Source organism: Scyliorhinus torazame, chromosome 11 (genome assembly GCF_047496885.1).
Source record: "Scyliorhinus torazame isolate Kashiwa2021f chromosome 11, sScyTor2.1, whole genome shotgun sequence".
NCBI classification, from domain to species: domain Eukaryota; kingdom Metazoa; phylum Chordata; class Chondrichthyes; order Carcharhiniformes; family Scyliorhinidae; genus Scyliorhinus; species Scyliorhinus torazame.
Window position 1 is genome coordinate 162,635,131 of NC_092717.1, and position 13,521 is coordinate 162,648,651.

At 47.6% G+C, this 13,521-nt stretch overlaps 1 protein-coding gene across 6 annotated transcripts in view; it reads left to right on the plus strand.

Annotated features, from left to right (window-relative positions):
• The window catches only part of lrrcc1 (leucine rich repeat and coiled-coil centrosomal protein 1), a 218,278-nt gene that overhangs the window by 105,861 nt on the left and 98,896 nt on the right, over positions 1-13,521 (plus strand). For all 6 annotated transcript variants that reach the window (XM_072467939.1, XM_072467941.1, XM_072467943.1 and 3 more), the window contains one exon: positions 5,421-5,560. In XM_072467939.1, coding sequence (XP_072324040.1) covers positions 5,421-5,560 — 140 coding nt within the window. The remainder of the gene's footprint in view (positions 1-5,420; positions 5,561-13,521) is intronic.

Genomic DNA, 13,521 nt, shown 5'->3' on the forward strand with positions numbered 1-13,521 from the left:
TGCTCATCGTGCTAAATAGCAGCATGAGGACAGCTGATGGAATTTAAATTCAATGAGTAAAATGTGGAATTGAAAGCTAGTCCCAGAAATGGTATCCATGAAATTATAATTGATTGTTGTAAAAACCTATCTGGTTCACTACTGTCCTTTTAGAGAGGAGATTTTCCATCCTTATCTGGTCTAGCGTACATGTGACTCCAGACTCAAAGCAGTGTGGTTGACTCTTAAGTGCCCTCTGAAATGACTGAACAAATCACTCAGTTCAAGGGCAATTAGAGTTGGGCAACAAATCCTAGCCTTTCCAATGACGCACGCATCCCATGAAAGAATAATTTTTTAAATCTCCCTTTCGAAGGTAGCTCTAAACAGTCTTCTGGTCTTCTGTCGAACCACGATGCCCCCCTCCCCTCCCAACCCGCCCCCTTCATGTTCAGTTCACCTGCATCATTAATACTTCCAAATCCACATCCGGCACTATTTGGATCTTTCTGGTGTACAGTTTGCAAGAATTTTCATTGCAATGACTCTTTTGTCGAGCTTCCCTTTTAAGAGACAGCCTGCCTTTAAACGAGAGTAGGCTGAATGTTCCATATGATTGACTAACAACACTGCTGGGACCTCTTGCTATATGCAGAGCTCACTGGTAGTGTTAGGAGCAGAAAACAACATGAGAGGCAGAATGGCTAGTGCCCCAACCATTCAAGGGAGCTGGGTACATGCTGGAGCTGGATGAACTTCGGATCATTCGGGAGGCAGAGGTGGTCATAGATGGAAGCTTCAGGGATGTAGTTACTCCGAAGAATAAAGATAGATGGGTGACGGTGAGAGGGGCTGGGAGGAAGCAGTCAGTACAGGGATCCCTTGTGGTCGTTCCCCTTTGTAACAAGTATACCGCTTTGGATACTGTTGGGGTGGGGGGGGGGGGGGAGGGGGGGGAGATGACTTACCAGGGGTAAGCCATGGGGTACAGGTCTCATGAGTAAGGTTTCAAAGTTGCAGGAGTGTGCAGGCAGGAAGGTGGTTTAAAGTGTGCCTTCTTCAATGCCAGGAGCATCCGGAATAAGGTGGGTGAACTTGTGGCATGGGTTGGTACCTGGGACTTCGATGTTGTGGCCATTTCGGAGACATGGATAGAGCAGGGACAGGAATGGTTGTTGCAGGTGCCAGGGTTTAGATATTTCAGTAAGCTCAGGGAAGGTGGTAAAAGAGGGGGAGGGGTGGCATTGTTAGTCAAGGACAGTATTACAGTGGCAGAAAGGACGTTTGATGAGGACTCGTCTACTGAGGTAGTATGGGCTGAGGTTAGAAACAGGAAAGGAGAGGTCACCCTGTTAGGGGTTTTCTACAGGCCTCCGAAAAGTTCCAGAGATGTAGAGGAAAGGATTGCAAAGATGATTCTGGTTGGAGCGAAAGCAACAGGGTAGTTGTTATGGGGAACTTTAACTTTCCAAATATTGACTGGAAACACTATAGTTCGAGTACTTTAGATGGGTCCGTTTTTGTCCAATGTGTGCAGGAGGGTTTCCTTACACAGTATTTAGATAGGCCAATGAGAGGCGAGGCCATATTGGATTTGGTACTGTGTAATGAACCAGGACAGGTGTTAGATTTGGAGGTAGGTGAGCATTTTGATGATAGTGACCACAATTCGATTATGTTTACTTTAGTGATGGAAAGGGATAGGTATATACCGCAGGGCAAGAGTTATATCTGGGGGAAAGGCAATTATGATGCGATAAGGCAAGACTTAGGATGCATTGGGTGGAGAGGAAAACTGCAGGGGATGGGCACAATGGAAATGTGGAGCTTGTTCAAGGAACAGCTACTGCGTGTCCTTGATAAGTATGTACCTGTCAGGCAGGGAGGAAGTGGTCGAGCAAGGGAACCGTGGTTTACTAAAGCAGTCGAAACACTTGTCAAGAGGAAGAAGGAGGCTTATGTAAAGATGAGACATGGAGGTTCAGTTAGGGCGCTCGAGAGTTACAAGTTAGCTAGGAAGGACCTAAAGAGAGAGCTAAGAAGAGCCAGAAGGGGACATGAGAAGTCTTTGGCAGGTAGGATCAAGGATAACCCTAAAGCTTTCTATAGATATGTCAGGAGTAAAAGAATGACTAGGGTAAGAGTAGGGCCAGTTAAGGACAGTAGTGGGAAGTTGTGCTTGGAGTCCGAGGAGATAGGAGAGGTGCTAAATTAATATTTTTCGTCAGTATTCACACAGGAAAAAGACAATGTTGTCGAGGAGAATACTGAGATTCAGGCTACTAGACTAGAAGGGCTTGAGGTTCATAAGGAGGAGGTGTTAGCAATTCTGGAAAGTGTGAAAATAGATGTCCCCTGGGCCGGATGGGATTTATCCTAGGATTCTCTGGGAAGCTAGGGAGGAGATTGCTGAGCCTTTGGCTTTGATCTTTAAGTCATCTTTGTCTACAGGAATAGTGCCAGAAGACTGGAGGATAGCAAATGTTGCCTCCTTGTTCAAGAGGGAAGTAGAGACAACCATGTGACTATAGACCAATGAGCCTTACTTCTGTTGTGGGCAAAATCTTGGAAAGATTTATAAGAGATAGGATGTATAATCATATGAAAAGGAATAATTTGATTAGAGATAGTCAACACGGTTTTGTGAAGGGTAGGTCGTGCCTCACAAACCTTATTGAGTTCTTTGAGAAGGTGGATGAGGGTAAAGCAGTTGATGTGGTGTATATGGATTTCAGTAAAGCGTTTGATAAGGTTCCCCACGGTCGGCTACTGCAGAAAATACGGAGGCATGGGATTCAGGGTGATTTAGCAGTATGGATCAGAAATTGGCTAGCTGGAAGAAGACAAAGGGTGGCGGTTGATGGGAAATGTTCAGACTGGAGTCCAGCTACTAGTGGTGTAGCACAAGGATCTGTTTTGGGGCCACTGCTGTTTGTCATTTTTATAAATGACCTGGAGGAGGGCGTAGCAGGATGGGTGAGTAAATTTGCAGATGACACTAAAGTCGGTGGAGTTGTGGACAGTGTGGAAGGATGTTACAAGTTACAGAGGGACATAGATAAGCTGCAGCGCTGGGCTGAGGTGTGGCAAATGGAGTTTAATGCAGAAAAGTGTGAGGTGATTCATTTTGGAAGGAATAACAGGAAGACAGAGTACTGGGCTAATGGTAAGATTCTTGGCAGTGTGGATGAGCAGAGAGATCTCGGTGTCCATGTACATAGATCCCTGAAAGTTGCCACCCAGGTTGGGAGGGTTGATAAGGCGTACGGTGTGTTAGCTTTTATTGGTGAAGGGATTGTGTTTTGGAGCCATGAGGTCATGTTGCAGCTGTACAAAACTCTGGTGCGGCCGCATTTGGAGTATTGCGTTTGGAGTCGCTGCATTATAGGAAGGATGTGGAAGCATTGGAAAGGGTGCAGAGGAGATTTACCAGAATGTTGCCTGGTATGGAGGGAAGAGCTTATGAGGAAAGGCTGAGGGACTTGAGGCTGTTTTCGTTAGAGAGAAGAAGGTTAAGAGGTGACTTAATTGAGGCATTCAAGATGATCAGAGGATTGGATAGGGTGGACAGTGAGAGCCTTTTTCCTCGGATGGTGATGTCTAGCACGAGGGGACATAGCTTCAAATTGAGGGGAGATAGATATCGGACAGATGTCAGAGGTAGGTTCTTTACTCCGAGAGTAGTAAGGGCGTGGAATGCCCTGCCTGCAACAGTAGTGGACTCGCCAACACTAAGGGCGTTCAAATGGTCATTGGATAGACATATGGACGATAAGGGAATAGTGTAGATGGGCTTTAGAGTGGTTTCACAGGTCAGCGCAACATCGAGGGCCGAAGGGCCTGTACTACGCTGTAATGTTCCATGTACATAGATTTTATGTCTTCACAATTTCCAACTTAAAGCTGGACAGGCTGCAAATTGCAGCCCCAATTGCACCCCCTGTTTTCAAGAAACAAGATTTTCTATTTAAAAAAAAAAAAACTTTTGTCCTGCAACCAAACCTGTAATATGGTACAGTCACAGGTAGTTTTTTTAAAAAGTCATTGTTTGGCAGTACAGTACTGTCCAGAAATACAATCATCTTGCATCTTGCACTCATCAAGATAGTTCTGAAGAATAGCAATATGAAGGGAAAACAACCATTTGCATTACGCTGACAACCAATTTAAGATTGTCAGTTGGACTCTGTGTGGCACATTTGCATGTGCTGGAAGCTACATATATTAATACATGGGGCCCTGTTCTTTAAAGACAGAAAGATCATGTTTCAGCTAGGCAAAATAAGTGACAACCACTTGCTGAAACATTCCTTACGACAATGCCTTGACCAATCCGGTTTAAGCTGCCTGGTTTAATTTCTAACGACACTTATAAGTTCACTCTCAGTCACAATCAACTGGTACATTCTCCATGGCAGTGCCTCTACCAATCAGAGTCCTCTTGCTAACCAATTAGAAAACTTGTTATTTTTTTTACTTTTACATTGTATTCTTGTGAAATGTCCTGGTGCATGCAAGACAAACAGCTTCACCATGTATTTTTTTTCAGAAATGTACAGGTTTTGTAACTTTGAGTGAAGCTTTTTCAAGTTGTATACTCTGGATTGCTAGTTGAAGTTTTGATCAGTGTCACAGGAAATTATGAGCCTTTGCCTTTGAAGTATGTGACATCAAAGCTTAATTTGTCCAGAACTAACTCAATTTGCATTGTGATTTAGGGAATGCTGATTACTCTGATTCTTTCCTATTTTTCAGTATAATATATGCAGAAAGTATAATTATAAATCTTTGACAGCTGTGGTAAAAAGCATGTTTTATACTAAAATGAATTGTAAAAAGACTGCAATATTTAGTTACGTGTCTTTTAGGGGCTTTTCACAGTAACTTCATTGAAGCCTACTTGTGACAATAAGCGATTATTATTATATTTATTTCAAGAATGCTGTGGATTAAGAAATTATTCTTGATTTCAAATATACCTAATTCTACATGACAATCACCTTCATAAATTTACAGAAAACCATACTGCGATATTCAGCTAAAGAAATTAAGTTAGCATTTTCAAAATGTAAACAATTTCTATGTTTAAAGAATTAATAGTGCTAAAAATCCATTGTTTATAGTCCTCTAAAGGAGTACACTCAGTTTAAAGGACTTTAAAGTATGGTTCAAATTTTGCTTTTGCCCAATGAATGAACACTGCGAACCTGCCCTGGGTGGATCATTGATCTTTTTCTGACACCGTCATGGAATTCTGGAAGTCCCAGCATATGGCATAAGGTGCACTTGTTTTTTCAAAGGTTCATATTGTGTTCAAGTTTTTGTTTTATGCCAGTGTGGAAGAGGTAACAAAAATACTAGCAAACTTATGGGGATGTTCTACTCATTATGACTTTGATTTATTGTGACACTTTGATGAATTTAACAATTTCTGTGCACAGATGAAACGGATTCAAGAAGCAGAGCTAAAAGCTTCAGCAGCCCAAAGGGAAGGAGAGTTACTGCAGATTTCCCTCCATCAGCAGAAAGAAAAAGTTCAACAGCTTCAGGAGCTTCTTGCTTCCAGAGAGCAAGCACATAGGTATGGGGAGTAATGACTGCAGAGTTGATATTAATTTGCTTAATTGAATAAAATTTCTGTTCTTTATTTGGCAATTGGCTACGTCTATCCTAATATGCAAAAATTAGTAATTCTGTAGAATGCCACCCTCATTAAACCAAGTTTAAAACCTTGCACATTAATAAATATATTTTTTAAATCTTATATTTAATCCATTGGTTTATGTTATAAGAACAAAAAAGCTGGAAATACTTAGGTCAGGCAGCATCTGTGGAGAGAAACAGCGTTGGGGAGGTCAATGAAAATCGTTCTGATGTAAGGTTAATGTTAGCTCAGTGAAACCATGTGACTCCAAACACATCATTGTGGATTGTCTTCTCTGAAAATGCTTCTGAAATGACCTTCGAAACCAGTCAGTTGTATCAAATCGCTAAAAGTCTGAAAGGCATTGAGCTAGGCACCAAAAACGACAACTGCAAACTCAGTCCTGTTGACTCTGCAAAGTCCTATTTATTAATATCTAGATGCTTGAGCCAAAATTGGGAGAGCTGTCTCCCAGACTAGTCAAGCAACAGCCTGACATAGTCATACTCACATATTGATTGGATTTGATTTATTGTCACGTGTACCGAGGTACTGTGAAAAGTATTGTTCTGCGTACAATCTAGACAGATTGTTCAGTACATGAAGAAAAAGTAGGACATACATAAATACACAATGTAAGTACGTAGGCACAGGCATCGGGTGAGCATATGGAGTGTAGTACTACTCAGTAGAGAAGGTGCGTGAAGAGATCAGTTCAATCCATAAGGGAGTCTTTTCGGAGTCTGATAACAATGGGGAAGAAGCTGTTTTTGAACCTGTTGGTGCATATTTGCATTCTTTGTATCTCCTGCCCGATGGAAGAAGTTGGAAGAGAGAATAATCCAGTGGGTGGTGTCTTTGATTATGCTGCTCGCTTACCTTACATCGACTCTGGACCCCATGATGTCTCATGGCATTAGTCCAAACATGGGCAAGAAAACCTGCTGATTACCAAGTACTGTTAGCTGATGAATCAGTTGACCACCACTTGAAGGAATCACTGCAGGTGGTAAGGGCACAGAATGTATTCTGGGTGAGGGACTTCAATGCCCATCACCAAGAGTGTCTCAGTATCACCACTGTAGACCGACCAACAAGAGGGAAAAACATACTTGACCTCATCCTTACCAACCTGCCTGCTGCAGATGCATCTGTCCATGACAGTATTGGTAGGAGTGACCACTATCAGCCCTTGTAGAGACAAAGTCCTATCTTCACATTGAGGATACTCTCCATTATGTTGTGTTTTATGTGGGATAGATATAAAGCAGATCGAGCAAATCCAGACTGGGCACCAAAACATTCTGAGCCATCAGCAACAGCATAATTCTACTCAACCACAATCTGTAAGCTCATAACCTGGCATACTCCCCAGTCATCCATTACCACCAAGCCAAGGGATCATCTCTGGTTCATAGAAGAGTGCAAGGCAATGAAGAGTGCAAAAGGTCATGCAGGAACAGCATCAGGCTTAAAAATGAGTTCACAACCGAGTGAAACCACAATACAGGACTACGTGCGTGCCAGATGGCATAAGCAGAAGTGATTGACAGAGCTAAGCAATTCTGCAATCAACGGATCAAATCAAAGCTCGCCAGTCTTTCCACATCCAGTCATGAATAGGACAATTTAGCAACTCACTAGAGGAAGAGACTCCAGTGAAGCTCAGCATCCAACTTGGACATCACAGATATCTCTTCCCTAGCAGCCCTCAGTGCCAGTGAGCTCGACTGACCCTGCCTCCTGCTATGAACACATATCCTTTTGGTAACCACCAGAATACAAGACCCTCAATGAACTAGATCTGGCATCCCCTGAGGTGTGACTGTCTCTGGGCTCGTGGAACGTGCAGAAGACTGCTTTGGAGGCACAACAGGTGCACTTTCTTTCTCCTCCCAAATGTGCTTGGTACTCTGGGGGCTGGAGATACTGTTGGAAAGGGCTTCTTCTGGCCTTCCCCTCATCCTGCTGGCACCAGAAAGTGAGAGAGGAAAGAGCGAGTGACTGCCTGAGCTGTCTCTAAAATGGATAAACGCATGACCCTCCAGTTTCTGTGTGACTACATTGTGCGTGGATCCTTACTCAATAGAGGCTGTCCACCGGCTTCTCCATCTGCACAAGCTCAGTTTGGGGCCCCCCCTCTCATATCGGCTGTCTGCTCCTTGAACTCCATTCAGGTGAGACACCTCCCATTTTCTCCCTCTCCTGTTGTGCTGCCGAGTACAGAGCCAGACAAGTCAGCGACTGTGAAGATGCCCTGTACACCATGCTATGCACTACTCCATTGAGCACACAGCCCTTGCCCCTCCCTAAAACAGGAGTACACAGTGCTCGCCATGAATTGCCCCACAGCATGGCTGCAGTCCATCACTGTCTGAACTCTCTAGCTCTTGACTGAAGTTCGCAGACATCCAGAACTGTCTCCACTCTGATTCATGAATGGCTCCGACCTGCTAACCCCTTTCTTGAGTTCCCCATTTCCCTCATTACTAAAGACTACCCTGTTTCCTTTCCGAACCACCCCCACATAATCACCGTGCAACTCATCCCTCTGTGCCACATTAACACGGCCCTCCCATTCCTATTCCAGCCCATTCATACATGTGATATCCCATTCACCCCCTTGTTTGTCTGCATTTCAGTTTCCCTTGTTGGGCTCCAACTTCCCACCCATGGTCTCCCCTCTGCCTATCATTTATTTCCACCCCCTCCTCCTCTCACGCCACTCCAAAGTTTTGCAAAGCCATCCTGCCCCTTTGTCTGCTGCCCCCCCCCCTCCTTGGTGTGTTACCCTCTCAACCGCCTTACAAAGCCTTGTTGCCCCTTCGGGCCCCCATTCGAAATGCTGGTCTCTGAATATTCATCCCTGTCTTAAGTACCACTGCACAATGGTGTCCATGTGACTACAGAATCAGCCACCAGGAGCAGACCAACCCTACACCCCAGCAGTGCGGCATTCGCTGGCATTTCAATAAGACTGGCGGATACAATGACACATAGGCTAAATATGTTGTGCCCAACTCAAAGTCGTTAGTGCAGTAAGGTCCAACCTATGTACGCCACTTTTTTTCAAACTAAATTCAGACCTATATGATTTCCTGTTGGCGTGATGTAAGATTGGAAGGCGTGATTATGGCAAAAGCTAATTGAATGAGCATTCATACATAGTAATGAATGCAAGTGGCATTCACGCCACTAGTCATTAACCTGCCATTAACCAGAAACCTGCTGTGAGCAGGATGGGAAAATGCGGCCCTTTCGATTTCTGATTTGATTTAATACCTAAAATGTTAACCTATCATTTTAACAGCTGCTAATTGAGCAGTTGTGTATTCTAGCAATTTCTGTTTATTATCCATATTGCCTCCTTTTCCACATTTGCATTCTCTTTATTTGCAGTTATTCGTGATTTTCAATGATTTCCCAAAGGAGTTAAATGCTTTTTAATTGACCGCACTATTCAAATTTATGTTATGACACTGTTTGTCTTGCCAACTGTGAATACAAAATTATTCCCTAAACTATCAAGGATTTTTAAAACTTGCTGTGTGTTGTTATCTCTTCTGGTTAATCGATGAATAATTATTAGCGACCTGGTAAGGATCCCACCATTCATGACATGATATCAGAACTCACTGTGCCATGCGTTAGCAGCGGTGAAAATAAACAGTCAACATGGGAGCTGTTTGGTAACTATCAAATTCCTTTACAGCCCTAATTGTAACAAATGCAGCTGCAATGACTGAAACAGCTGTGGACGTTGAATAAATCCGAGAGAATGTGTCCTTGCCTGTAGAAGGAAAGTACGGATCACTGAGCATGCTGTCTTTGTTAAAGAAGGAAATGCTGGTTTGCTCGCAGCAGATGTTTCGGTTAGCACTTGCACAAGAACCAAAGGTCAATATTTGGAGAGGTGGGGATGGGGCTGCAGTGACGCACAAGCTAGAATTTTGCCCCGCCACTGAAGTCAAAAACGTGGGTTGGGCGGGGTCAGCTCTGCTTCAGCAGGTAGCAGGACCCAGGGCTGCATTTTGCCAACAGCAGCCGAAAAAATGGCTGCTGCCAGGACTATCGTGTGAAGTATTTGCGGCACTAACACTAGCCATTTCTGGGACTTGCATCTGGAGGATGAAGACACATCAATAGCCAATGCACTCCGGGAAGTAAATGGGACCAAGCATGCAGGTAGGCTGCCCATTGCGAGAGGGCCACTGAGAGCAGACAATGCCATGGCTTCAAAGGTGGCCATTGGTGGTGCAAGGGGTGGGGGGTCTTCGACAGCCATGAAATGCAGTCTCCCTGCTTCATCAGCCAAATTCCAGCCCATGTGCCTGTCACCAGAGGTTACCTGTGGCGTGTTTCTTGTTACAATCTCTAGAGAGCAATGGCTTACTCCTCACTATCCTAATCTTCAATATGTGCTCAAGGCTCCCTCCCACTTTCATTCTGCATGGTAAATAATAGAGTCAGCATTTTCTGGGTGCAGTTCTGGTTGGTTCTATCTCTTGCTGTCTCGTTCCCAGTTGACTGCAGAACACAGCAAAAATCGCTACCACTGCTGTCTGACTGTGATATGCCTGGGTTTAAAGGAAAGCCTGTCACATGATCTCAGAATAGCTTACTCCACCCTCTTCTCCATGGCAACAGGAAACGCATTCGGCTGGATTCTCTGTTCCTGAGACTAAGTGTTGACTCCGGGGCAGGATTCGTGGAGTTCGACGACCGCAAAACTGGCGCCGCACCTGGACCAATTCAGCAGCTGTTAAAGGCCTAGCACCAGCACCACGTGGAACACAATCTATTCCAATGAGAGATGACGCCCGATTTGCGATTGACACTCAGAAGGTTGACCAGCTGCAGCCACATGTACACACTTCTCTCTCCATACACACCATCCCAGCTAACAAGATGGCAGCAAGACGAGCAGCACCACGCTTCACCGACTCCGGGCTCGAGACCGTCCTGGACACGGTGGAGGAGAACCAAGTCAGCCTGTACCCCGTCCCGGGAAGGAGGCTGCCAGCCGCCACCGTTCGCCGTGCCTGGGTGCAGGTGGCAGAGGTGGTCAGTGTCATGCGTAACACCGTCCGGACCGGCCTGCAGTGGAGAAGAAAACTGCATGACCTGCTCAGGGTGAGTAGGCAGCACTGTGCCCTGGCACCAGCCCTCAGCCCACATACCCATAACCCTACCCCCACCCAAGTGTGTCTGATTCCCCCACCCTGCACCACATGCCGGCACCCATACAGGCCACCATGTCCGGGTGCACAAGCCACTGAGGCCAGCAGCTGCCCATCCCCTGGGCTGCATGTGTCAGACTGCCTAACACTGTCTGTTCTCTCCCTCTCTCCCTCTCTCTCTCTCTCCCTCCCTCCCTCCCTCCCTCCCTCCCTCCCTCCCTCCCTCCCTCCCTCCCTCCCTCCCTCCCTCCCTCCCTCCCTCCCTCTCTCTCACTTCCCCCCCCCCCCCTCCTCCTTCCACCCGGCCCAGGAAAAGGCTGCCCATAACCGCTGAGAGTGGGAGAAAACCTGAGGGGAACCACTGGAGAGAAACCGCTGCCCCTCAAGGGCAGTTAGGTATGGGCAATAATTGCTGGCACAGCCGGGGACGCACACGTCCATGAACGAATAAATTTTAAAAAACAGTTTCGTTATACGGGCTACGGCATGTATGTGTATATATTTGCGCACATATAACACTTGTTGATACTGTTACAAACTGCCTCGGTGCTCTGTCAGATGGATGTGAGGGGTGGGCCGATCTGGGCTGGTGAGCGAGGGGGAGGGGAAGGAAATGGGCAGATATTGTGGATGGGCTGGGCTTCCCTCCTGACTGTCCTCACCTCCGCCTCCCGATGGATCCGATGGCACCGTGTAATGAAATGGCCAGCTCACATGCAGGGATCACCCAGGTGGACGGTGGAAAGCGCTACCGTAGGCTGGAGTCAGACATTGTCGTACAACGCGGAGCACCAGAGCTCATCGCAGAGGGGTGTCATCATCCTCCATTGCGTGGACCAGACCCGCTGTTACTGCCAACCCAGGGCCCCACCCCGTAGTGCAGCAGGTATGTACCACGGAGGGAGGGAGTTGCAAGTCAGGCGGATGGGTAGGGGATTGTGGCCGTGGGATGCGGTGCCCGTGCCCCTGGACAGTCCCAGTCCTCTCCTCCCCCTCACTCTCTCTTCCTCCCCCTCCCCCACACCACACACACACACACACACACACACACACACACACACATACACACCAGTTGGTAAACCTGGAGACAATCACAGCATCCTGATCGCATTGGCCCTGGCATATGTTATGCGGCCTCCCATCCTGCCTGGATCCCAAGTCCTGTCCATCCCCCCGTCCTCCTGCCATTCATCCCCCTCCTCCAGCACGTCGTCTCTCTGCTGAACGATGTTGTGGAGGGTGCAGCAAGCCACCACGATGAGGGCGACCATGTTAGTGCCATACTGTAGGCCCCCTGCATTGCGGTCCAGGCACCTGAACCGCATCTTCAGGATGCCGAAACGCCGCTCGATCACGCCCCTGGCTGTTGTGTGGGCATCGTTGTAGCGGGTCTCAGAGTCAGTCTGTGGCCTTCAGGTAGGCGTCATTAGCCACGACTGCAGTAGATTTCCCCTGTCACCCAGGAGCCAACCCCCCCCACAACGCCAGGTGGGGTGGGGGGAGGTGTCTCGAAGAGGACTGGAATTGTTGTGTGTGCCAGAATGAAGGCGTCATGCACACTCCCCGGCTATCGGGTGCAGACATGCACGCTGAGCAGCTGATGGTCACATATCAGCTGAACGTTCATCGAATGGAATCCCTTTTGGTTTGTGTACAGTGGCCTGTCATCTGCAGATGCTCGTAAGGTGACATGCATCCTGTCGATCTACCCCTGGACCCGGGGCGGCGAACCTCGCTGTGCTGGCATCCTGGTGGGCTTGGTCCACATTGAAATGTGCCAACTGAGCATATAGGGCCTCCAATTTTTGAAAGCACAAGTGAACCTTGCCATCGGGAATTTGCCCATTGGAGGCGAAGAGTCATGGAGACTACCCTGTGGGGCCCGCTAATGATATGCCAATGGTGTTTACTATTTGACGGCGCCGATGCATCCATGCACCGAGCTCTGAGATCCCTGACAGGTCCCCACTCGGCTCCTGGAAGGAGCCCGTGGCGTAAAAGTTCATGCCGACCGTCACCGTGACCCTATATGTCCCCTTCCCACGCCAATCCGCACCCTAGGCCCCATCTGTTCTGGGCACCGCTGAGCCTCTGGCCCTGGCGTCCATCCCTGCTGCCATGGCTACAGTTGGCTGGCGCTGCCCTTGCCAAAAGTACGCTCCGTGGCCCCCGCCGTACCCCCCGTAGGGGCTACAGTGGGCGTTGCCCTTGGGCAGGCCACCTGATGCCCAGCTGGTGTGTGGCAGCCGGGGGTGGGGAATGGGGGCACCCATATGGCTGGTCGGTGCCACTCTGCAGAACCGAGGCCAAGGTGGGTAATCAGTGGGGTGCACAGCAAGATGGCTGCCTTGAAGGCCGTGGCAATGGAGGTCTGTGCCTGGACATCGCCCCAGTCCCGTGGGGGATTATCCTCGCCACACGGCCTCTTCTTTCCCCCCCCACCCCAGCCTTGGCAGGGCCCCCACCCCAGCCAGCCCGGTCAGTGTCCGATCCGGCAGTCCGCGGCCGCTCCTCTCTGCGTCCTCTCTCTCTCTCCCTCATAAGCCACCTGCTATTTCACGATTTTTGAAAGCACAAGTGAACCTTGCCATCGGGAATTTGCCCATTGGAGGCGAAGAGTCATGGAGACTACCCTGTGGGGCCCGCTAATGATATGCCAATGGTGTTTACTATTTGTTTGTTCCGGAACTTATTGACGCCGTTGTCGAGGCTACAGAA